The sequence below is a fragment of the Morone saxatilis genome, unplaced genomic scaffold (genome assembly GCF_004916995.1).
Source record: "Morone saxatilis isolate NCDOM2014 unplaced genomic scaffold, NCSU_SB_2.0 Contig24, whole genome shotgun sequence".
Classification (NCBI taxonomy): domain Eukaryota; kingdom Metazoa; phylum Chordata; class Actinopteri; family Moronidae; genus Morone; species Morone saxatilis.
Genome location: NW_023339807.1, coordinates 15182940 through 15201456, shown reverse-complemented (window position 1 = coordinate 15201456; position 18517 = coordinate 15182940). Strand labels below are relative to the sequence as shown.

At 42.3% G+C, this 18517-nt stretch overlaps 4 protein-coding genes across 9 annotated transcripts in view; all 4 read left to right on the top strand.

Moving 5' to 3' along the window:
* The first annotated feature begins 71 nt into the window (after positions 1–71).
* On the top strand, positions 72–1284 carry lenep (lens epithelial protein). The gene has a single exon (XM_035672867.1). It carries the CDS (start codon positions 541–543, stop codon positions 733–735), a length of 195 nt encoding a protein of 64 aa, XP_035528760.1. The 5' UTR covers positions 72–540; the 3' UTR covers positions 736–1284.
* A 284-nt stretch (positions 1285–1568) lies between these two features.
* pbxip1b (pre-B-cell leukemia homeobox interacting protein 1b) lies at positions 1569–11462 on the top strand. Of its 6 annotated transcripts, none has more exons than XM_035672065.1 (12): positions 1569–1701; positions 3791–3867; positions 4179–4254; positions 4709–4776; positions 5477–5888; positions 6050–6124; positions 6896–7141; positions 7309–7332; positions 7810–7862; positions 8202–8315; positions 8500–8590; positions 8927–11462. In XM_035672065.1, the coding sequence occupies exons 2-12, from the start codon at positions 3817–3819 to the stop codon at positions 10474–10476; spliced, it is 2760 nt and encodes a 919-aa protein (XP_035527958.1). In that variant the 5' UTR covers positions 1569–1701; positions 3791–3816; the 3' UTR covers positions 10477–11462. The 6 variants fall into 6 exon arrangements, with proteins under 6 accessions (XP_035527958.1, XP_035527957.1, XP_035527954.1 ...); XM_035672064.1 differs by having other exon boundaries at positions 8924–11462; XM_035672061.1 differs by having other exon boundaries at positions 8500–8734.
* Positions 11463–13367: 1905 nt separating this feature from the next.
* On the top strand, positions 13368–16123 carry LOC118336256 (protein S100-A11-like). Its single transcript, XM_035672860.1, has 3 exons — positions 13368–13429; positions 13600–13756; positions 15491–16123. The coding sequence occupies exons 2-3, from the start codon at positions 13628–13630 to the stop codon at positions 15623–15625; spliced, it is 264 nt and encodes an 87-aa protein (XP_035528753.1). The 5' UTR covers positions 13368–13429; positions 13600–13627; the 3' UTR covers positions 15626–16123.
* Positions 16124–16548: 425 nt separating this feature from the next.
* The window catches only part of si:ch211-105c13.3 (uncharacterized protein LOC325758 homolog), a 9513-nt gene continuing 7544 nt past the window's right edge, over positions 16549–18517 (top strand). Inside the window, exon 1 of the mRNA XM_035672940.1 lies at positions 16549–16714. The gene's annotated coding sequence lies outside the window, so the exon portion shown is untranslated. The remainder of the gene's footprint in view (positions 16715–18517) is intronic.

The following is an 18517-nucleotide window of genomic DNA, read 5'->3' as shown; positions in this document are numbered from 1 at the left end:
TATGCCTTTTAAGATCCCTTTCATTTTTTTTCAAAGTACAGAAAAAAAAGTGAAACAACAAAGCACCCACACTGCTAGAAGGTATGATTGCCTATCACATATTGTCCTGAACAAAGGGTGGGATGTAGTGGAGGGGGGGCTGTATTGGAGCCACTGGAACTCTCCTGTTTGTGAACAGATGATCCTGTAACAGTGGGGGGCTGATTCAGGGATTATTAGAGCCTAGGGGAGAGTCTGTGCGTGGGGCGTACAACTGAGAGGAACACTGCACAGCAAAGGTAAACAAGGCCTTTAATCAATCAGCGGATGTTTGAAAGCAGAGAACAGTCGAGAAAAAGCCGGATGTGAATGGAGGCAGCCTGCAGTTTGTATAGGAGGTTATAAGTAGGGGAGCTGACTGTGCCAGGAATACGGAGCAGACCTCAGCTGTTGCACAGGCCCCAGTCTGATCCTATTTGTCAGACCTCACCTCCTATTTCTTCCCATCAATTGCCCTCCTTGTTGCCTCAGCCTGCGCGCTCGACTTCATCCTCCGGAGCCATGCATCCCCAGCGTCCTCTTCCCCAGGCCATGCCCTCCTCCTCTCTGGGACAGCACCTGCGGGACATGGCCATGGGTCTGGGACGAGGCAAGAACTTCATGGGTGGAAACATTGCCTACGGTTTCATCCAATCGGTTAAGGAGTGCCTGTATTTCCTTCTCTGCTGCTGGTGCATCAAAGAGATCCTGGACTGACAGACTGAGAGAGAGTAGATCAAGTGGTCAAACATTGATTTTCCCCTTTTCTCCGTTGGCTCCTACAGTGTAATTTCAACCATCTTTTATTTCATCAGGAATGGAGTGTTTGATCAGCGGTGCTGGCAAAGCATTGGCAAGTATGAGTCTTGTCTCATATGACAACAAACTACTAAAGCAAATAGTGAGGTCAAATCGTTATTATTTATATAGAGCAGTTTATGTTGTGTACTGTTTAAAGCAAGGCTTTCCGTTTTCAGAAAGCAGCAACTAAAATGAGGAATAAGTTTACTAAATCATAAAATGCCTATTTGCATATTTAACATGTTTTTTATTTATATCTTTGTTTTGTTGGTATCTGTAGGATGCTTTTCTTGGGTTCCAGAAAACACACTTGCGTATTTCCCGATGCTACAAATGTTCATTATGAGACTGGGTCAGAGTGTCCTGAATTCAGCCCTGCTGATCTGAGATCTTGAGGAATGACACTCCTGTACAACAAAAACTGGTGTGCAATGAATAAAGGAAATAATGAATAGAAAAATATTACCTTTATGTCTGCTTTTTTGTTCAATTTGTTTGAATCAATCGTATAGTTAACATATACTGTGCAGCAAAAAAAAATATATAATAGTGAGAGGCAAAATAGCTAGAGGTCCAATTTATGTATGCACTGAACACCAACATAAGATGTATGTTTTACATACCCACCATCACCTGCGTGTGTCAATCAATTTGGAAGCTTTCCTAGTGAGGTACCGTGTCGCAGCATTGCCATTGGTCGAGCAGGAGGGCGAGGGGCGGGACTAGAGCGAACACCGCCTGTGATTGGACGAGAGGCGCGTGGATCTTGCAAGTTTAGGAGGCACGTTCTTCCTTCAAGTTCTCAAGTTGGATGGGAAGACTCAGAAGTGTCTTCTGTATCTGTGACAGACTGTGGAGTCCGAATTAAAGCGACGGACCACGGTAAGAATGAGCTACATGAGGATGCAAGTGCTTTTATTACAATATTACAACGCCTGTTCTGGTGTTGTTTGTTCTTCCATTGCGTCGTTCCAACGCTTCACTTTACTTTTTCCTAGTTGCTCGATAGAGTGTTTTTATGGCCAGTGTTAACAATGTATATGTAGTTTGGACCCTTTAGTGATTTAACTTCCTCACGCTGGCATTCAACGCGTTTAAAAAGTGACATTTCTGAGTTTAACTCGGTGTTTTAAGTTCTATTTGTCTCTGAGCCCATCGCCATATGGCATTTCCTGTCACAGGCTCCACGCTCAGTCTGTATAACTAACTTGCATAATAATTAGATGAACGGGCTGCTCACTAGAGGATGCTGTGTGTGAACGTCTGTGAAAAAAGCTGCTTATGGTGCTTTTGCTGACAGCCTAACGTTGCTGTCCTATTGGCCTCTCCTTCACTTTATTCTCTTGACCTTTTTTGGTAATTTTTCCCGCTGAGACCAAGATAATAAGATTAGGCGTACAGTTGTAGTCATATGTTTGGCTGTATTTTGGTCAGGACAAAATACAAGTGTGGGCCCTTTTGTCTAATTCAGTTATACAAACATAAACTAAACTGAACGCATATTATTGTTTGATTGAAACTGTATGAATAACCTAAAGTATTTGTAAATGTGACAGCTATGAACATATAAAGCTAAGACATGGTGGGATCCAGCCTCCCAAAGCTAGAGCTTTGTAGGTTAAGTTAGATATTACTTAGAAACATAAGAGAATAAGAGTACAAGGCAGTGAAAAATATGTTTTCTCTGTTAAAAAAACACCAGCTTTGTGGTGCATTTAGAATAATCCTTTTAACACTGTCCTTAGAATACATCTGTGCCTCTGTTGTGTTCCCCATGGCCATCTTCTGCATGCTCCCTCTCTCTGTCTCCAGTCAATCTCATGGTAGCTATATTTAGCTGGTATCTATTTAAGCCATTCCACTATATGCTCCACAATGCTCCTAGGGCCCTAGGCTAGATTCAGAAGACTCCTCTTGGGAGGCACTCGATTAGGAGACCTAAATTGCGGAGCTGGGAGAGAATTGAATTTTGGGAGTGAAGTGTGCCATTACCCAGACCATGTGGTGTTAACTTAAGTGGTTCGTTCTTTCTGCTTTCACTGAAAGAAAAGCCAGACTACACATAGTAAATATGCGTCTCTGTTATGTCACCCTCTGCAGTTTGAAAGGAAAGGCTTTATACAGATGTGATACGCTTATATCTGATCAGGTGGTGAAAAGTCAGTGTCATGTGTCTCGGAAAGAGTTGTGTAGGTCAGGTACATCACTACAGATGTATAGGGAAAGGAAAAACAGTTGCTCCAAATGTTTATCTTACCGTAAAAATTGTAGTTCCATAGTAATGTACACATAGGAACAGGTCCATACAATGTACAGTTGATGATTGGTGGTTTGTAGACATATATTACCAGACCAGTAGCTTTGAAATATACAGCCCATTCTTCTGTCTGTATCTTCAGAATAGTGCCGGCCTTAGTTACCCGTGTCTCTGCCAAAACATTTCCAAGCTAGTCAAAAGCCAGGGTGACCAAAAGGCCCACAGCACACACAAACTACTAATGAAGAAGTGAATGGTTCCAGGGAACTGGACTTCCTGCACACATGCACAGACACACAGCAGTGTTCTAACAACAGGTTACAGTAGCTCCTTTATTGGCAGAATGGGTGAGGCTGAAAAGCAAAAGCATGTATTCAAATCCTGTGTGCGGGTACAGAGGATGTAAATAGTTTTTTTTTTCTTCAAGCAGCAGTACTCACACTGTCGCCCTGTTGTAGACTAGTGACAGGCCTCTGAACAACACACCTGCTAACTTCAGTAAGTGCATTGTGAAATCCACAGAGCTGTTTTTCCCACTCTGCCGTCTATAGATTTAGGATTTACCTTGTTGGAAAATCACACAGCCGGCTTTGACGCACAGTGTTTTGAAACCACAAAGGAGTGTAGGTTCATACGTTCATCAGTTTCGTTTGATTTCGTCCCAGTGCTGATGATTACATGTGATCTGTTCTGTGTGCTCCTCTTTTGTTGCAGGAGACAGGCAAAGCCTCTAGGGGGCCATGTCTGGTGGCAGCAGTGCTAACAACAGCTGGACCATCCTCACTCCTGAGGTATCACCACTGTGTAAAGAGCATAGGAACATGTGGAGAGAGTCGCTGTGCATGACCTCATTGAAAATGCATGATTTTTAAAAAAGAAAAGTCCTTGTCCCAATTGATTTTCTTTTGGGTCACCTGAATATGAAGTAGGTTTCTCTAATAAGACTGCCTTTGTTTCATTTCTTTTTTATGAATTAACTATTACTCAGAAGGGTCAAAAGATAGACTGTGGTTTTCAGATTAGCCTAGATTGCTCTGGCTATAATATCTAAATGGTAATGTCTGTGCGTCTATTTCTGTTGACTGTTGTTTCTTTGTTGTAGGAGACCGCCGCTGAAACCCTGAGGCCTTTGGCAGAGGGGACGGAGCATCATGAAGAAAGCCTTACATCTGCAGCAGGTGTTTGTCACAATACATTTTACGAATGGGAGATATTTCACAAACAAACCTGTTATAATTTCTAGCTTTAATTTTTACTTACTTTTACACATTTGCCTTTTCTTATAAAGCTGGTAAGCTTTAAGCTGGTTTTGCCAACCGCTACAGAAGAAGAGAGTAACAAGAAAACATTGAGGAGGAGAGTGAAATTGTAAACACAGAGCAGGAGGGAGAAGAATGTGAGACAGTTGTCTTTGTTTGTATGAAAGTTAGAAATAAAAGAAGAAAATAATCAAATGTGATGATATAGTTTTTAACCATTTCTCAGTTGAGGGATATATAATTACATATTCCATGGTTGAAGATTTTGGCCATATTGCCCACCCCTATTTCAAAGAGTCACAACTGAAATAAGTTAAACTGTTGCTCTAAAAGTCGCCCTTCTTGTTTCCTGTGTCTGTGCTTGACAATCCAGGTTCTGGGGAGAACCAGCCTGCAAGTGGTGCAGAGTCTGCAGAGGGGCTCCCTGTGGAGGGCCACCAGGTGAGACAGCTATAGACATCATTTTCTGTCATGTCATATTTATGACTTAGCTTAGCTGAATATGTAGTTATGGTTGGCCAATGAGCACATTCTGCTGTCTTTTTTTTTGGAATTATACCATTGTTTGAGTGAATACTAAAGTCTACTTTTAATTGGCTGAGTGGGCGTGTAGCCACTTATCACCATTCGAATTATAAGTACTGTTACCAGGCTACAGCTTCTTGATGGAGTTATAAAATTATCTACAGCACAAAGTTTCTATTTAAATAACAACAATAAAAGTAGGTACATTTACTGACTTTCAGCAGAGAGTTAGATGAGAATATAAATATCAGTCTCATTAAGTATAAGGCTACAGCCAGCAGCTAGCCAGCTTAGCTTAGTATAAAGACTGGAAACAGCTATAGTGGCTTGATTCAAAAGATAACAATATCTACCTGGACAATTGTGGACTATTTTTCCAGCCGCAACTGCTGGTTGCCTGGCAACTGGTCCTTGACAAGAAATAGTCCAGCACATAACTCCCCATAAAACAGCAAATTGTTGTTTGTTGTAGACTGGTAAAGGACATCTCATCTAACTCTTTTTAATTAGACACATTGTTTGAGTTTAAAACCAAAAATGCTAAAGGGAGAACTAAAACCTTTAACTGACAGTGAAATACCTGAAAGAATGTTAATTACCTGATTCTTATGCCTAGGTATCAGAAGAAAAAACAGCAGAGCTAAGCGGAGACACAAGCACAGGGCAACACGCCTCTGTGCCCAGTGCCATCACTGATGCCCCTGTTCCGACCACTTTGGAAGTGTGCGGCAGCTTTGTCCCTGGCACTGATGCACTCAGCCAGTCACACGGCCTACCTGAGGGCCCGGCACAGCCCAGCCCTGACCCCGATTCATTTTCTGACTCCTACACCCACATAACCCCCTCCCCTGATGAGCCCCCAGCCTCACTGCTGAGCACAGAGACTCTGGGAGGGGTGGAGTTCACAGAAGAAGAAGAGGGGCTCACACAGGAAGGAAAACTTCACCCGCTGCATGAGGAGGAGCTACAACAGGAAGTGGAGGAGTCAGACCTGTCTCAGAGGACGACTGACGTAGGGAAACAGGCAGGTATGAACAACGAGACTTCCGTCGCATCATAATTCCATTCATATTTGAATTACCCCAGCATCAGTTTTTATTATCTGTATGTTGTTATTTACATGGCAAACATCATCACCTGGTATGCCTGTATCCTTTCCTTAAGCCGTATGTACTATTTGTGTTTGAAGTGTACTTGGTGGACCAGCTGGTAATGGAATTGTTCTGTATCTGGGCCAGGAGGTTGTCTGGAGAGGCTGTGGTTGGTATGAGGCAGGGAGCATGATGTGACAGAGAAACCTTTAGTTGCATGACACCCTGCAGAATTAAATTGGCTTCAGAGGGACTTGGACCTCTAAAGTTTTTTGCAGTGTGGTGTTTTTGGTCTGCAGCTCTTTTTCTGACTACAGCATTAAAAAATGAGTCTTCTTTTGCTCTGTTGTGCATTTTTCTCCAGACGTTTTGTTTACCAACTAGAGTACAGTGAGTTCCTTATAGTTCCATTTTACAGTACCGTTGCTTTTTAGCAATAAAATGCGATGCAGATAGTTTTGGAAACGTTAAGTATTGTTGTTTCGAGGTGCAAGAAGTTGCCAAATGAAAAACATCCACTTTCAAAATAATTTAATCAAGATTTAAGCCTTATTTATGAATTATAAAGGAAAATAAGAAATGGCAGTGGAACAAATTAACCAGGGTGCTGTGCACAACAGAGCCAATAAAGAAGCCTTACCTCCCACGATGAGTTTTTTGTCATACTGCAGCATCAGACCGGTTACAGCGCTATAGCTGCTGTGCTATCTAACATCAACAGTGTAAGTGATGAGCGAATTTGCGCTGAATAATGTGCAACAGCTTTGCTTTAAAATAATAAATGTGGCATAAAATACAATAATCTAATGGATACATTCACATTAAATGATCAGTGTTTCAAACATTTATGCTTTGGAGGTACCCATAAAATAGATTAAACCTGTAAAAAGTAATAGTCCAGATATATTTTAACAACAGCTTCTCATACTCTTCCACTGGTCTAGACTCCCCTGTGGATTTAGAGGTGGGTGAAGAGAGGACTGAGAAGACGGGAGAGGAGGGAGAGCCAGAGGTGAGGAGAAGGAGGTCTCTCTTAGCCGCTCTGGAGCGTATCGGAAGGACAGACGAGGAAGAGGAAGGAGAGGAAGAGTTTCAGCTGCCACAGCGGGAGGACGACAGCGGGTTCTCTGTGAACAAGTGCATCCTGGGTGCTGTCATTCTGTTAGGCCTCGGCACCATCTTTTTCTCAGGTAGGTATCCCCAAACGACTCGTTGAGAAAGTTGACCTCCCATTTTGTTTTGCCTTTTAATGTTAGATTATATTTAAGATTCTAAAGTTAGTTAGAGGAAAGTGAAGAGTTATTAGCAGTAAACAATACAAAGGGTGCTCTGAGACTGAGGTGTATTATACCTGCAGGTGTCTTCATGGACCTGAATGAGGGTAGGTTGTGAGTGAGTGAGTGAGTGAATGAATGAGTGCTTGCTTGCCCACCGCATGTGTTTGCTTGTGGGAACGTGCATGCAGAAAAAAACGTTTGCATCTGACAGTAAAAGCGCGTTTTTAAAGCACTGCACGCTTTTAGACTTTTGTAAGCAAGAGCAAGAGAGTGATTCCTGACTTATGCCACAAAGCTTATCTGCGGTTGTTAAATGAATGTACCACATCACCATAATGTAAATGTAAATGTAGTTTTTTGCTTGGCCACCATACTTTTTCTAGTGAAACTTGGTTTTTAGGTTTTTATAAATGCTCCTTAGCATGATCACTGTAAACATTTCCAGAGCATGGCGGATAAGGTCAAAATTGAAACCGAAAATTAGCAAAATAGTCAAGGAGTACACATTTTATTGTAAAAAACTTGATTATTGTTTGGGTGTTATTCACATGAACATTAAGCTTTGCATAAAACATTTGCAGAGAGTGACTATGGTACGATGGAAGTGCAAGACGCAGAGTTACCAATAAAACAGGTCAGTCTGACGTCATTTTGTCACTTATTTTTCTTTTCTCCTTCTGTTCTGTCAGTGTTCTCTCTGGTCTTTTATTCATTATAAGAGCATTTTGTGTGTCCCCATTTTACAGTACATTGGATATCGCCACCACATGAATTTTTAGTGTGATATGCTCTGTAGGAGACCACCCACAACACTGGCAGCATTATTGCTGTTGTCTACCAACTGCTACTCTGGACTTTTGTTCTTTCTCATCTCAGTTCTCTCACTTCTCGGCTACTCTGTCTGGCAATAACAATTATGAGACGTCATCTAAAATCTCGCCACTGTGTTGCTCTGTGTGCAATTTGTTGACAGGAGTGGCTTAATCCAGACGTTCCTCCACCCCCAGTAGATGCTGATAGTACAGAGCTTCTAAATAAGTTAGTCAAAGGGAACCAGCAGATTTCTGTGCTACAAGCCCAACTTCAGGTGTGACTCCATTCTGTCTCTCACATTATCTCTCCTCTGTGTGTGTGGGTGTTGGTTGGTGTGTGGGTGTGTGTTTGCAGTATACATATATACATAAATCTGTGTGTACGCGCGCATAAACGTGTCACTGAGTGTGTAATATTCTCACAGGACCCTCTTCTACCGTTCTTCTTTTTTCAAACAGGCACAGAAAGAAGAGCTAAAAGTAGCCGAGGGACAGGCAGCAGAGGGAGCAAAGGAGCGGCTGCAGTGGGAGGAGGTGGAGAAGGAAAACAGTAGGTTGAAGAAAGAGGTGGCATCTCTCCCTGTCCTTCAGAAAGAGAACGAGAGGATGAAGAGAGAGCTGGAGTCTGTCCCGGCCCTACAGAAAGAACTAGAAACACTGAGAGCCACTGTGACTGAATTAAAACTCACCTCAGGTACAAAGGGACAGAGGGAGGAGGTAGGGAGGGGACGTAGAGGATGTAGAAGGATGTAGAAGGATGATAGTTATTAGACAGCTAGGGAAAGGGTCATGTGTTTCTTCCTTTTTCTTCTTTCCTGTCATTCTCACTTGAATGCTCACACCTCATCTTTGTAGTTGTAGTGACTTCTTGTGTTTCCTTCAGCAGCCAGTGAAGCAGCTCAAGCACCTGTGAAGCCCACTACGTTGCCCCCCAGTGGCCAGCCGGAGGACAGCACACAGGCCACAGCTGGATCTGCAGAGAGACAGCCTTGGAAGCCTGAGCATAAGGAGAAAAAGAAAGATGTGAAGATGGATAAAAAGGACATGGGAGAGAAGAAAGAGGGCAAAGTGAGAGACAAATCTGAATGGAAGGAAGGAGAGAAAAAGGAGCGCAAGGATGAAGGCAAAACAGAATGGAAAAAGGGAAAGCTTGACAAGGAGAAAGATAAGGAAGGTAAGCAAAAGAAGCACAGTGATGAGACAAAACAATGGAAAGAGAAGGAGTGGAAGAAAGAAAAGGCAAGCAGAGGTGACGAAGGAAAGCCATGGAAGGAAAGGGAAGGAAAGAAAGAATGGATAGAAAAGAGTGAAAGAAAAGAATTGAAGGAGGAGAAAAGCTGGAAAAAGGCAAAGCATGAGAAAGTGAATGAGGGTAAACAATGGAGGGGTAAGGAGGAGAAGAAGGATTGGAAGGTAGGAAAAGACCACGGAGAAAAGCATGTGGGTAGGGAATGGAAGGGAGAGAGAGAATGGAAGAAAGGAAAAGATGGCAATCAGGAAAGTGGCAAAGAGAAATGGGAGAAAAAAGATTGGAAAGAGAAAGGTGAAAAGAAAGAGTGGAAGAAAGACCATGAATGGAAGAGTAAAAATGGCAAAGATCATGGTAAAGAAGGGAAAGGAAAGGGTGAAAAGAAACAGCGGGAAGAGAGCGAAAATCATGGCAAAGACAGGAAGGGGAAGGATGAGAGGAAACCAGGGAAAGAAAACGAGTGGAAGAGTAAAAATGGTAAAGATGATAAGGAGTGGAAGAACATGGCTGAGAGGAAACAGTGGGAAAAGAAAGAAGGAGGACAGAAAGAAAAAAAACTCAATGGCGATTGGAACAAAGACCGATCAAGCTCCCCGAAACGCAAAGACGAGGACAAATTTACCGGTAATCACGAACACAAGCAAGAGCATCTGTGGGGAGACAAGAAGCCTCCTCACACACACCGCCGACCCTCCATGGAGCAGCCTGAGTACTGGGTCCAGCAGCGGGAACGCCTCCAGCACAACCCCAAACCACCACAACACTGTAACTCATTGGAGACCTGTGCCAAGGCTGAGGGTCTTCTCCCTGTCCCCTTCCCTGAGTTCGAGGCCGTCCTCCAAACGTACCTAGCCAAGGCAGAGGAGGTGGGGGTGGAGGCATCCAAAACAGAAGAGCTCAAAAAGCTAGCCAACGAGTTCTTCAAGGACGAAGTCTTCGTTCACGACCAGATGAGCTTTCAAGATTTCGCCGAAGATTTGGGAGATGTTTTGGAAGACATGGTGGAAGGAGATAGCGATGACGAAGAGGAGGATAGCGATGACGAAGAGGAGGATAGCGCCTTAGAAGAAGAAATGGAAGGGTTTGAAAAAGATGTCATGAAAAGGTTTTCACTGCCTGGAGCCAGAGAGAAAGAGGAGAGATCCAAAGGGGAGTGGAGGAAGGAGAGCGGACGGGCACGGGGCTGATGAAGCGATAGAACTGATGGATCTGTTCAAAGTAGCTAAGAGCTGTCATGACGGATGAGGGCTTATTCAAAGAGAACATTTTATAATGGACCACAAATGCTTACAAGTATACACAGTATGTCACCCTGTTATCCTTTTTACAGGAGCTTCTTTTACCCCTTCCGCCTGCAAGTTCAACTTATGATTTAATTTCACTGTGGTGGGTCGTTTTTCCTGTTAGATTGAGTTGGATGGTACCCTGCTTTGACTCTCATCCAGGAATAGATGCTGTATAGTCTTATTCACACACTACACCTCTTCCTCTGCAAACAGCACTGTGCACTGTTGACGCCTACCTATTCACTGATCAGGACTGTTTCTGCAGTACTCAATCTTTATGTATTAACTGCTTCAGTCTCTTAATGTCGGATTAGCTTTAGATAAAACACAAGTTTTTCTAAAAGGTGAAGTGAAAAAAAGTTTAGTGAATATTTTATGTGAAATTAGACTGCATTGACTTTGTTTTGAATGTTTGTACATATTGCATCAGATGTGTTTAAGAACTATGCAGAAATGCAGAAATATATAATTAACTTATTTTATAGAGGTTGGCATAATATAAATAAACAAACAGTTGGCACATAAAATACCGACATGTTGAGCATGTGTGTTTCTTTTCGGGTACAGAACTCATGTTGTGCACTAAAATGTCCTTAATTATTGTTTTATCGTGAATGTAGCAATTGCTTTTTATTGATTAGGTTGGTCATGGGAATTAGTTTCCAAAAACAATGTGTTTTCTTTCTTTCCTGTTTACACGCTAACTTATAAAATGTTGCTGATTCAAGGGCCTTCAGCCACACAGAGATTGTATTTTATTGGGTGTCAATGCAGAACCACATACTGTGTGGCAGCATAGAGAGCTTTGTATGGATAGGATGTTCATGTTTGCCACTATTACTGTCATGAGAACAGAATAATAAATTGGGTGCATCCCTGTGATAAAATAACTTGATTTTGTCTTAATTTCACTCACTTGTTACATTCTTGGTATCTTCGGAGAATGCCACCTGCAAACATTTTATTACACTGATTTCTGGTCTTCTTGCTTCATCTGAATTTGATCTTTTTAGTCAAGATTTCCTGATGAATCTGCAAGGTTAGAAAGAATCTAAGGCCTTTTGTTTTATTGAATATTAATAAGTTTATGTGTGGTTGAGCAATTGTGCCACCAATGTCTGTTGAAAGTCAGTGGAATCTGCACAAAGTTGTTAATTATTTGCTGACAGCTAAAACATGAGTGATGTATTCCTGAGTGTGCCATTATAGAGCAATCAACTCCTTCCGCCTCAACTAGACTGATGTTAACTTCATCCTCTTTCCGTCCTCTGGGATCATTTTCCTGCTGACCCTTTCTTTTTCTTTCCCCTGTATCTGGATGGGTGCAACAACATAGCTGATGGCAACAGAGGAAGAGAAGAAAGAAAAGGGAGTCAGTGAGATTGATGATGATAACTTCACATTATTCAGTCACTGAGTCTGTTTTGTCAGTCATTCATAGTGTCTGTTTGAGCCTAGATACCTGAGTTACCAGCCCGGTTAGATATTGAAACTATTTACATATATACTGCATATCTCTATACGATCTAAGAGAAATAACAGTATTTATATTTAACCACTCAAAACAAAGTCAGGTGCCATTCAACCTTCCAGCTGCAGTGGTAATGTCACACAAGCAGATACGTGCATACAATACTTTAATACCGCTGTCTCTGGAACAGCAACGCCTTATGCACATACAGTATACATTCCCTAACAGCTTCTCTGTAATAAATATCTACCTAATAAAGTCTGGGGAAGGAAGCATTGTAAATCAGCATTGCTATATACACCTATGGCTTCAAACACCTTGACTTTTAAACCTTTAAAGCATAAAATACATTCACTCTGAAGGCCAAGTGCTGGATGGGTGGGTACAGCAGGCAGTCAAGGAATTCAAGAATTACGTTTTAAAACGAAGACCAACAAATCCTTAGACACAAGTAAACCTACAGCTAAGCATCATAAGACATTAATCATAACAACAAGCAGCATCGCCCCATGAGGAAAAAAACCCTGAGGCTTTTATACTGTATATGAAGTCTCAGTCCTCTCTGTAAGCCATTTATTTTGTGTTTGTAGCTGCACTCTCCTTCCTCAATGATGGCCAAGGGAATGGAAAGAGAAGAACTGTAGACTGCTGTTTCAGGTGTATGGGGATGTAGATTGTGTGTGTGTGTGTGTGTGTGTGTGTGTGTGTGTGTGTGTGTCATGCAGCTGAGACAAGAAAACAAGGTGTGTGGATGTTTGGATGATAAAGCCATTGTGCTTGTTAGCACTAACTGCCTCCCTAATATGCCAATTGTGCACATCCCGTCAGACCTTTGGCTTAAGTAATGTGACTTCTCTGAGGTGAAACCCAAGTGCCTCCTTCTCAAAAGTTTTTGCAACACAGGCTGTATGATTATACCTGATTTACTGCTTTCTTTTGGCTCTCTAAAGCAATTTGCCCACAGTTACACACTCATCCATAGCAAAGGAAAAATGTGAGACTATTGTCCATGCTTTGGCATGAACTAAGCAAAACATTTAACAATTTGTGCACACACATTGTAATCTCTTTAACCCGTCCTAACTCTGATTGTCAGTCTGAGTTAGTCTGGGGTTTTCCAGAATGAGGTGATTCACTCAGCAATCCTTAACTCCTTCCAGAGACTAGTTACACACTGAAATTGAAATCACGTCATGGAAAAAAGTCAGTGATTTTTTGGGGAAACGTGGTTTAAATTTTTACTGGTCGCAATGAATGGTGAACAGAAACACAGGCATAGCAAGCAATTAGTGAATTATTTATCTTCTGTGCCAGGAGAGGTTGGCTAGAAAAAGACCAGGAAGATGTGTGTCCTCAAAACTTACCCACATCATACCTGAGTTGGTGAGTTTCTATGATTTGTGTTACCTGATCAAATCAGATCACGTTGTTTCTCTTCTATCCTAGCTTGAGCTTCATCTGTATTATAAGTCAACTGTATTTTGTAAATTAAGTATTATTATTATGATCAACAACCTTTCTCATTTTTATTTTTCCTGAAAATTTGGCTGAAGATCCTCCCTGTGCGCCTCTTGACTTGTGATGGAGTCTGCTATTGGTGTGCTGGTGTCCAAGTTCAAGGCGTATGCTGGCAGTGACGGTTCCTCTGACACACTGAGCAGAGATGAGTTTCGCAGTCTGGTCACATTAGAGCTCCCCAGCTTCATCAAGGTAAAGATGCAATAATGAGTAGTTGTGTAGTCTACATATTGGCGTAACAGCGGGTGGATGGTTTTCACTCCAACATCTATAACATCCACTGAAATATTTAACCAATTAGCTTTTGTTTGTCTGTTTTTGATTCAAACAGTAACATAAATATGCTGGTTTATGCTTCAGAGATGGACATAGCTAATACAAGCATATAGTGTACTGCTCTAAAACTGGTAATGAATTGACGTAGAGGATAATAATGGGTCAGCAAATGCCAGGGGAATACCCAAACCAACAATTACTGATTTAAATGTGTCTTAGGTATCCAAACCCTGATGTAGTTTGTTCCTCTGTGCTGTACAGCTCCATTGTTGTCCAAAAAGGTTTAAAAACACACCAGCAACTATAGAAAGATATTAAAAGCCACCCCACTGAGCAAGGTCCGTCCTTCATTACCATGAACCCTGACACTGGAGTTTATTTTGAGTTGATCGCACACACATTGTCCTGCTGCCATAAATACTCACTACTGCACCAAACGTGTGCCTGCAGCTGGAAACAAAAGTCCCCACAAAAATGCACTATTTACTCCTTTTTGAGTAACGAGTTAAACGCTACAGTGCTGAAGTGTTCAGCACTGTTGCGTTGTCGGAATCCATTTATCTTTTTTAGGATTAAAGGTATTTATTTGGGGCTAAATATCCTTAATAGGAACAAATGGGTTTGTGGCAGAGAGACACACACAGGCAGGAGACTTAAAGTATTTACAAATGGACAAAGCCTTGTTGGAGTTTTTCTTGTTTTGTGTTACCTTTTTTCATAAGTCCCTGTAATAACAAGTAACGAAAACATAATATCACTAGTCTTAGCTGGAGATTCATGATAAAGTACTGCACTCAGCTACCAGTTGACAAGAGTCACCTGCAGTTAGACCGATACAGGATAATCAGGAAGATACTCAAAGTTTGTTCTGAATCTTTTTGTTCGTCAGACAAAAAAAAAGCTTTCTCCAAAGGGCGTAATCATATAGAAATGGGTATCATCTGGATGCCACATTGGCCCTTTTTGCCCTGACCATATAATTAACTGTTAGTCATACTTAGACTGTTAGTCTTCAAACAGCTACTTATGTTCTTTTACGTGGGCAGTTTTCAATGCATGTGGTCTTGCTGTAACTTCTGAGTCAAATAACAGTGCCTGAAAAGATTATTTCAGAATATTTTACTCTTTACCCTCCTGCCTGTGATCCTGAGCAGGAATGAGCAGTTACATCTCATTCTGGGACAGGATATAACACTACACTGCGTTCCACAAAAACAATGTTTGTCGTAAAGAGTTGCCACCCTTTAGAGACTTTGGAGTTGCACTTTAGTCTTGTTTAGTTGTGGTTGTGTTGTCAGAACTCTGCATGTTTAACCAGAGCACAACAGCACAAAGTAGCAGTTCTTGAGGCCAACAAAAAAATCCAAGGCTGCCTTTTCCAAGTGTGGAAAATTCCATGTGTTTCTGCTCGCATGCAACAGTTTAAAATAATCCCACTGGCCACTAGATGGTGACAGAGCAATAGATCCTTGTGCCAAACCACCTCTGCTGATGTTGCATGAATTATTTAACCGGTGTACATGCCAGTGGTGTCAGCTTGCGTCTGTCTCATCGCCCCACACGCACAACCAATATCATCACAGTCAGTCCACACTGACTCTCTCTATTGTTTTTAAATACTTTATGTTGCATCTTCCTGTTTTCCTGCAGAATGCTGGCGACCCCACTGCCATGGACCAGCTCATGAGCTCATTGGATGAGAACAACGATGGAGAGCTAAACTTCCTGGAGTTCTGGCAGCTGATTGGGCATCTTGCGAGCAAACATGGGGGGTTCAGCCAATAGAGTGTCCTCAGATGCACTGTTACAGTTCCACGTGTTACTAAATTGTCTGTGTGCCATACAGTTAGAGAAAATTGGAAAATGGCCAAATGGAAAACACCCTAAGTCTGATTCGAATGCTAAATGCTGTGTTTTTCATCAGTAGTCTGAATGTCTCCTCACCCCCCTCCTCTCACCGGCAACTGGCAGACTGTTCTGTCACAGAATACTATTGAACAGTTTCAGCAATATTAGAACCAGTCCTAGTTCCCAGCACACCCACACTCATACACCAACACATACACACAGCTGCTTGTGCTTACAGGTCTACAAGGAAGTTGCAGAATGGGAATGAGAATGTGTGTGTTAACAGCACTATGTATTCTTGGCGTTCCTAATTCTTGGAAAACACACCTTGTGGAGTTAATCACTTCCCACTAGGACCCAAACAGAGGTGTGGTGTGTCGGCAGAGAAAGATTAATATGTTAAAAGCTGGAAATAAAATCTAAAGAGTTGTTTACTCGCTGCTGAGTCCTTCAGTTGTTTGTTTGTTTGTTTGTTTGTTCTAAAGTTTCCTCGCCAGTCAACGCTATCTTTTCCATTCTCTACACAAGTGAGTAAAGTTTCAGGGTGTGGCCTGAATCCATCTGTCTTGGGAAAGCTTTGAACACGCGCACTTTGGGCATGGGCGCGCGCCTGTTACTACACGTTGGGAGAAAGTGTGCCACGAAAAGGGAAAACGCGCCAGATGAGTGCATCAAAGCAGAAAATAAAACCCATTTATTAAAGCACATTATAAAGACTCGCTCTGTTGTTTTGAACAACGGAAATGTTTGGTACAGAATGCTTGGTGAAAAACTGCTGCGCCGCTCGAGCTGCGCCTCTTTTCACATTCCTCCTCTCTCAGGCACACGCCCTATGACAATGAAGAAAAAAAAAAAAAAAAAGTTGGCTGGAGAGCGAAGTTAAATCACGGAAAAGATATGTGTTGCTGGTTAATCTTGCTCAAGACTGAAGAGGAGGCTGTGTGAGAGAGAGAGAGAGAGAGAGAGAGAGAGGAGCAGCTTTCTAGTGAAATAGTTCCTTGCCTTTTGTTTCCCCCTGTCCTAACGGTGAGTCTGCTTTATTCTGAATGTTGAATTTTGTGCTCAGCCTCTGTGGTTACTGGACATTATTGTTCATTAGTTCATTAGCGCTGTTTTCTCGGCAAAAAATGACCACTTTATCTTATTTATTTCCTCCACTGTGTCATAAATGTTGCATAATTAGCGAGCGTCTCTATTGTCGTTACGCAGCTTGGTGGCCACAGGGATCGGGTTCTCCTTGGTAATCGAACCCCAATCTCTTTACACTTCCAGAGAAACAGGAGTCTCGAGTCACGTTTACTTATTTATTTGCTGTGTGTCAGTCCTGCCTCTGGTCCGCTCTACAAATTGTCAGGATTAGTTCGGGCTAAATGTAAATGTTGGACGCGGGCAAGCCCCTGACATCTCCGTTACGCACGGCGCCGACTACTTTTTGGCGAGTGCGCCGAGGGCCGTTTTCGCCCCGTTAAGCAGCCATACTGTGATCATTGTAACGGCGGTCGGGGTTTGGCTTCTTATCAGTCTGAATGATTAACGTTATGATAAGACTCCGGTAGCCAGACTCGGATGGCTTCGACCCGGTGTAGTAATTGACGCGGAGGAGAAATACTGACCTGGGCGATGACAGGTAACATGCTCATGGAGGATGTGAGTCAGACACACCTAGCGCAAACAATGCGACCAGGGTGGAGCTGATTGGTCGCCGAGGTTAATCAATGCTCATGAACTATCAGGTGCCAGCGCCAGAGTACACCGACCTGTGTGGTCTGCAGTCGGCCTGGTAAAAACACAGACATTAAGGACACAGTTTTGAACATTTTAGTAGTGGGGAGTGGGTTGACTGGGGTTGGGTGGCCCTCCCTGGATTACCTGTAAACTGGTTTGAACTTGTCAAGCCGTAGAGCTCGTTGCAACACAGTCCATGGCCGAAAGTCTCACCCACGTCTGCGCAACAGTCATGCTTGTAGGAATTATTCACATACACTATGATGCATAGCCTACATGTGAGCTGAGAGCTTAACTTTCAACAGCAGGTCAGGTCACAATTAAAACAATAATGATTTGAGATAATTTAATATGACAAAAGACACACGTCTATTATATTAATCCTTTGTTTAAGCAGACATGTTTGCAAGGGGAGACGTGGCCAAGACTGCAGCATGAACAGTTGCAGAGAATAACATGACAAAATGAGGAAAACGGATCTAACAAATGACACTGAGTATACTAAAATAAGCTACAGAGACAACAAAGGGGTCATTGAGTGGTCGTGAATTCTGCCAGAGATATCAGATTCCCCTAATTTGACATTACATTCCTTTTTACCATACTAACATGAAACATTTAATTAACCAGATTCAGAACCAGCTATGGCAGTAGTTTCCAGTCTGTGGTTCAGCATCCGTTAAGGAGTGACAAGATGTCTGAGGGATTGTGAAAAAAAAGGATAGGCATTAAATGATAAGTTAAAAAAATAAATAAATAAATAAAAAAGAGAGAGACATATCACTGTTTGGTTAACCTGGTTATAATCCGTAGACATTTTCAAGGAAATCCCTGATGTGTCATGCAAAATTCCAGTTAGCATCCCCCCAAGAGGACTAGTAATGAAAATACAACAATGCACTGGGCCTCACACAAGCATTCAGTACACCTGAGTCATTATAATCACAATCTCCACACTCTGCCAAGAGCGGCTGTGGGAGAGTCTCATGTGTAGTCAGTGCACATTCCCAGTAAGGCCACTTCTTGCTCTTATCAGACAAACCCTACTGCATGTTCCTTTCTACCCATTTGTAATTCTGTGGCCCTGATGTCTCCAGTTCTGGA

Coding starts and splice junctions, on each gene's coding strand:
- lenep (XM_035672867.1), top strand. CDS start 541: ATGCATCCCCAGCGTCCTCTTCCCCAGGCCATGCCCTCCTCCTCTCTG.
- LOC118336256 (XM_035672860.1), top strand. CDS start 13,628: ATGGAGTCTGCTATTGGTGTGCTGGTGTCCAAGTTCAAGGCGTATGCT. Junction 13,757..15,490: donor AGCTCCCCAGCTTCATCAAG/GTAAAGATGCAA, acceptor GTTTTCCTGCAG/AATGCTGGCGACCCCACTGC.
- pbxip1b (XM_035672060.1), top strand. CDS start 3,817: ATGTCTGGTGGCAGCAGTGCTAACAACAGCTGGACCATCCTCACTCCT. Junction 3,868..4,178: donor GGACCATCCTCACTCCTGAG/GTATCACCACTG, acceptor TCTTTGTTGTAG/GAGACCGCCGCTGAAACCCT. Junction 7,142..7,308: donor CGGCACCATCTTTTTCTCAG/GTAGGTATCCCC, acceptor TTATACCTGCAG/GTGTCTTCATGGACCTGAAT.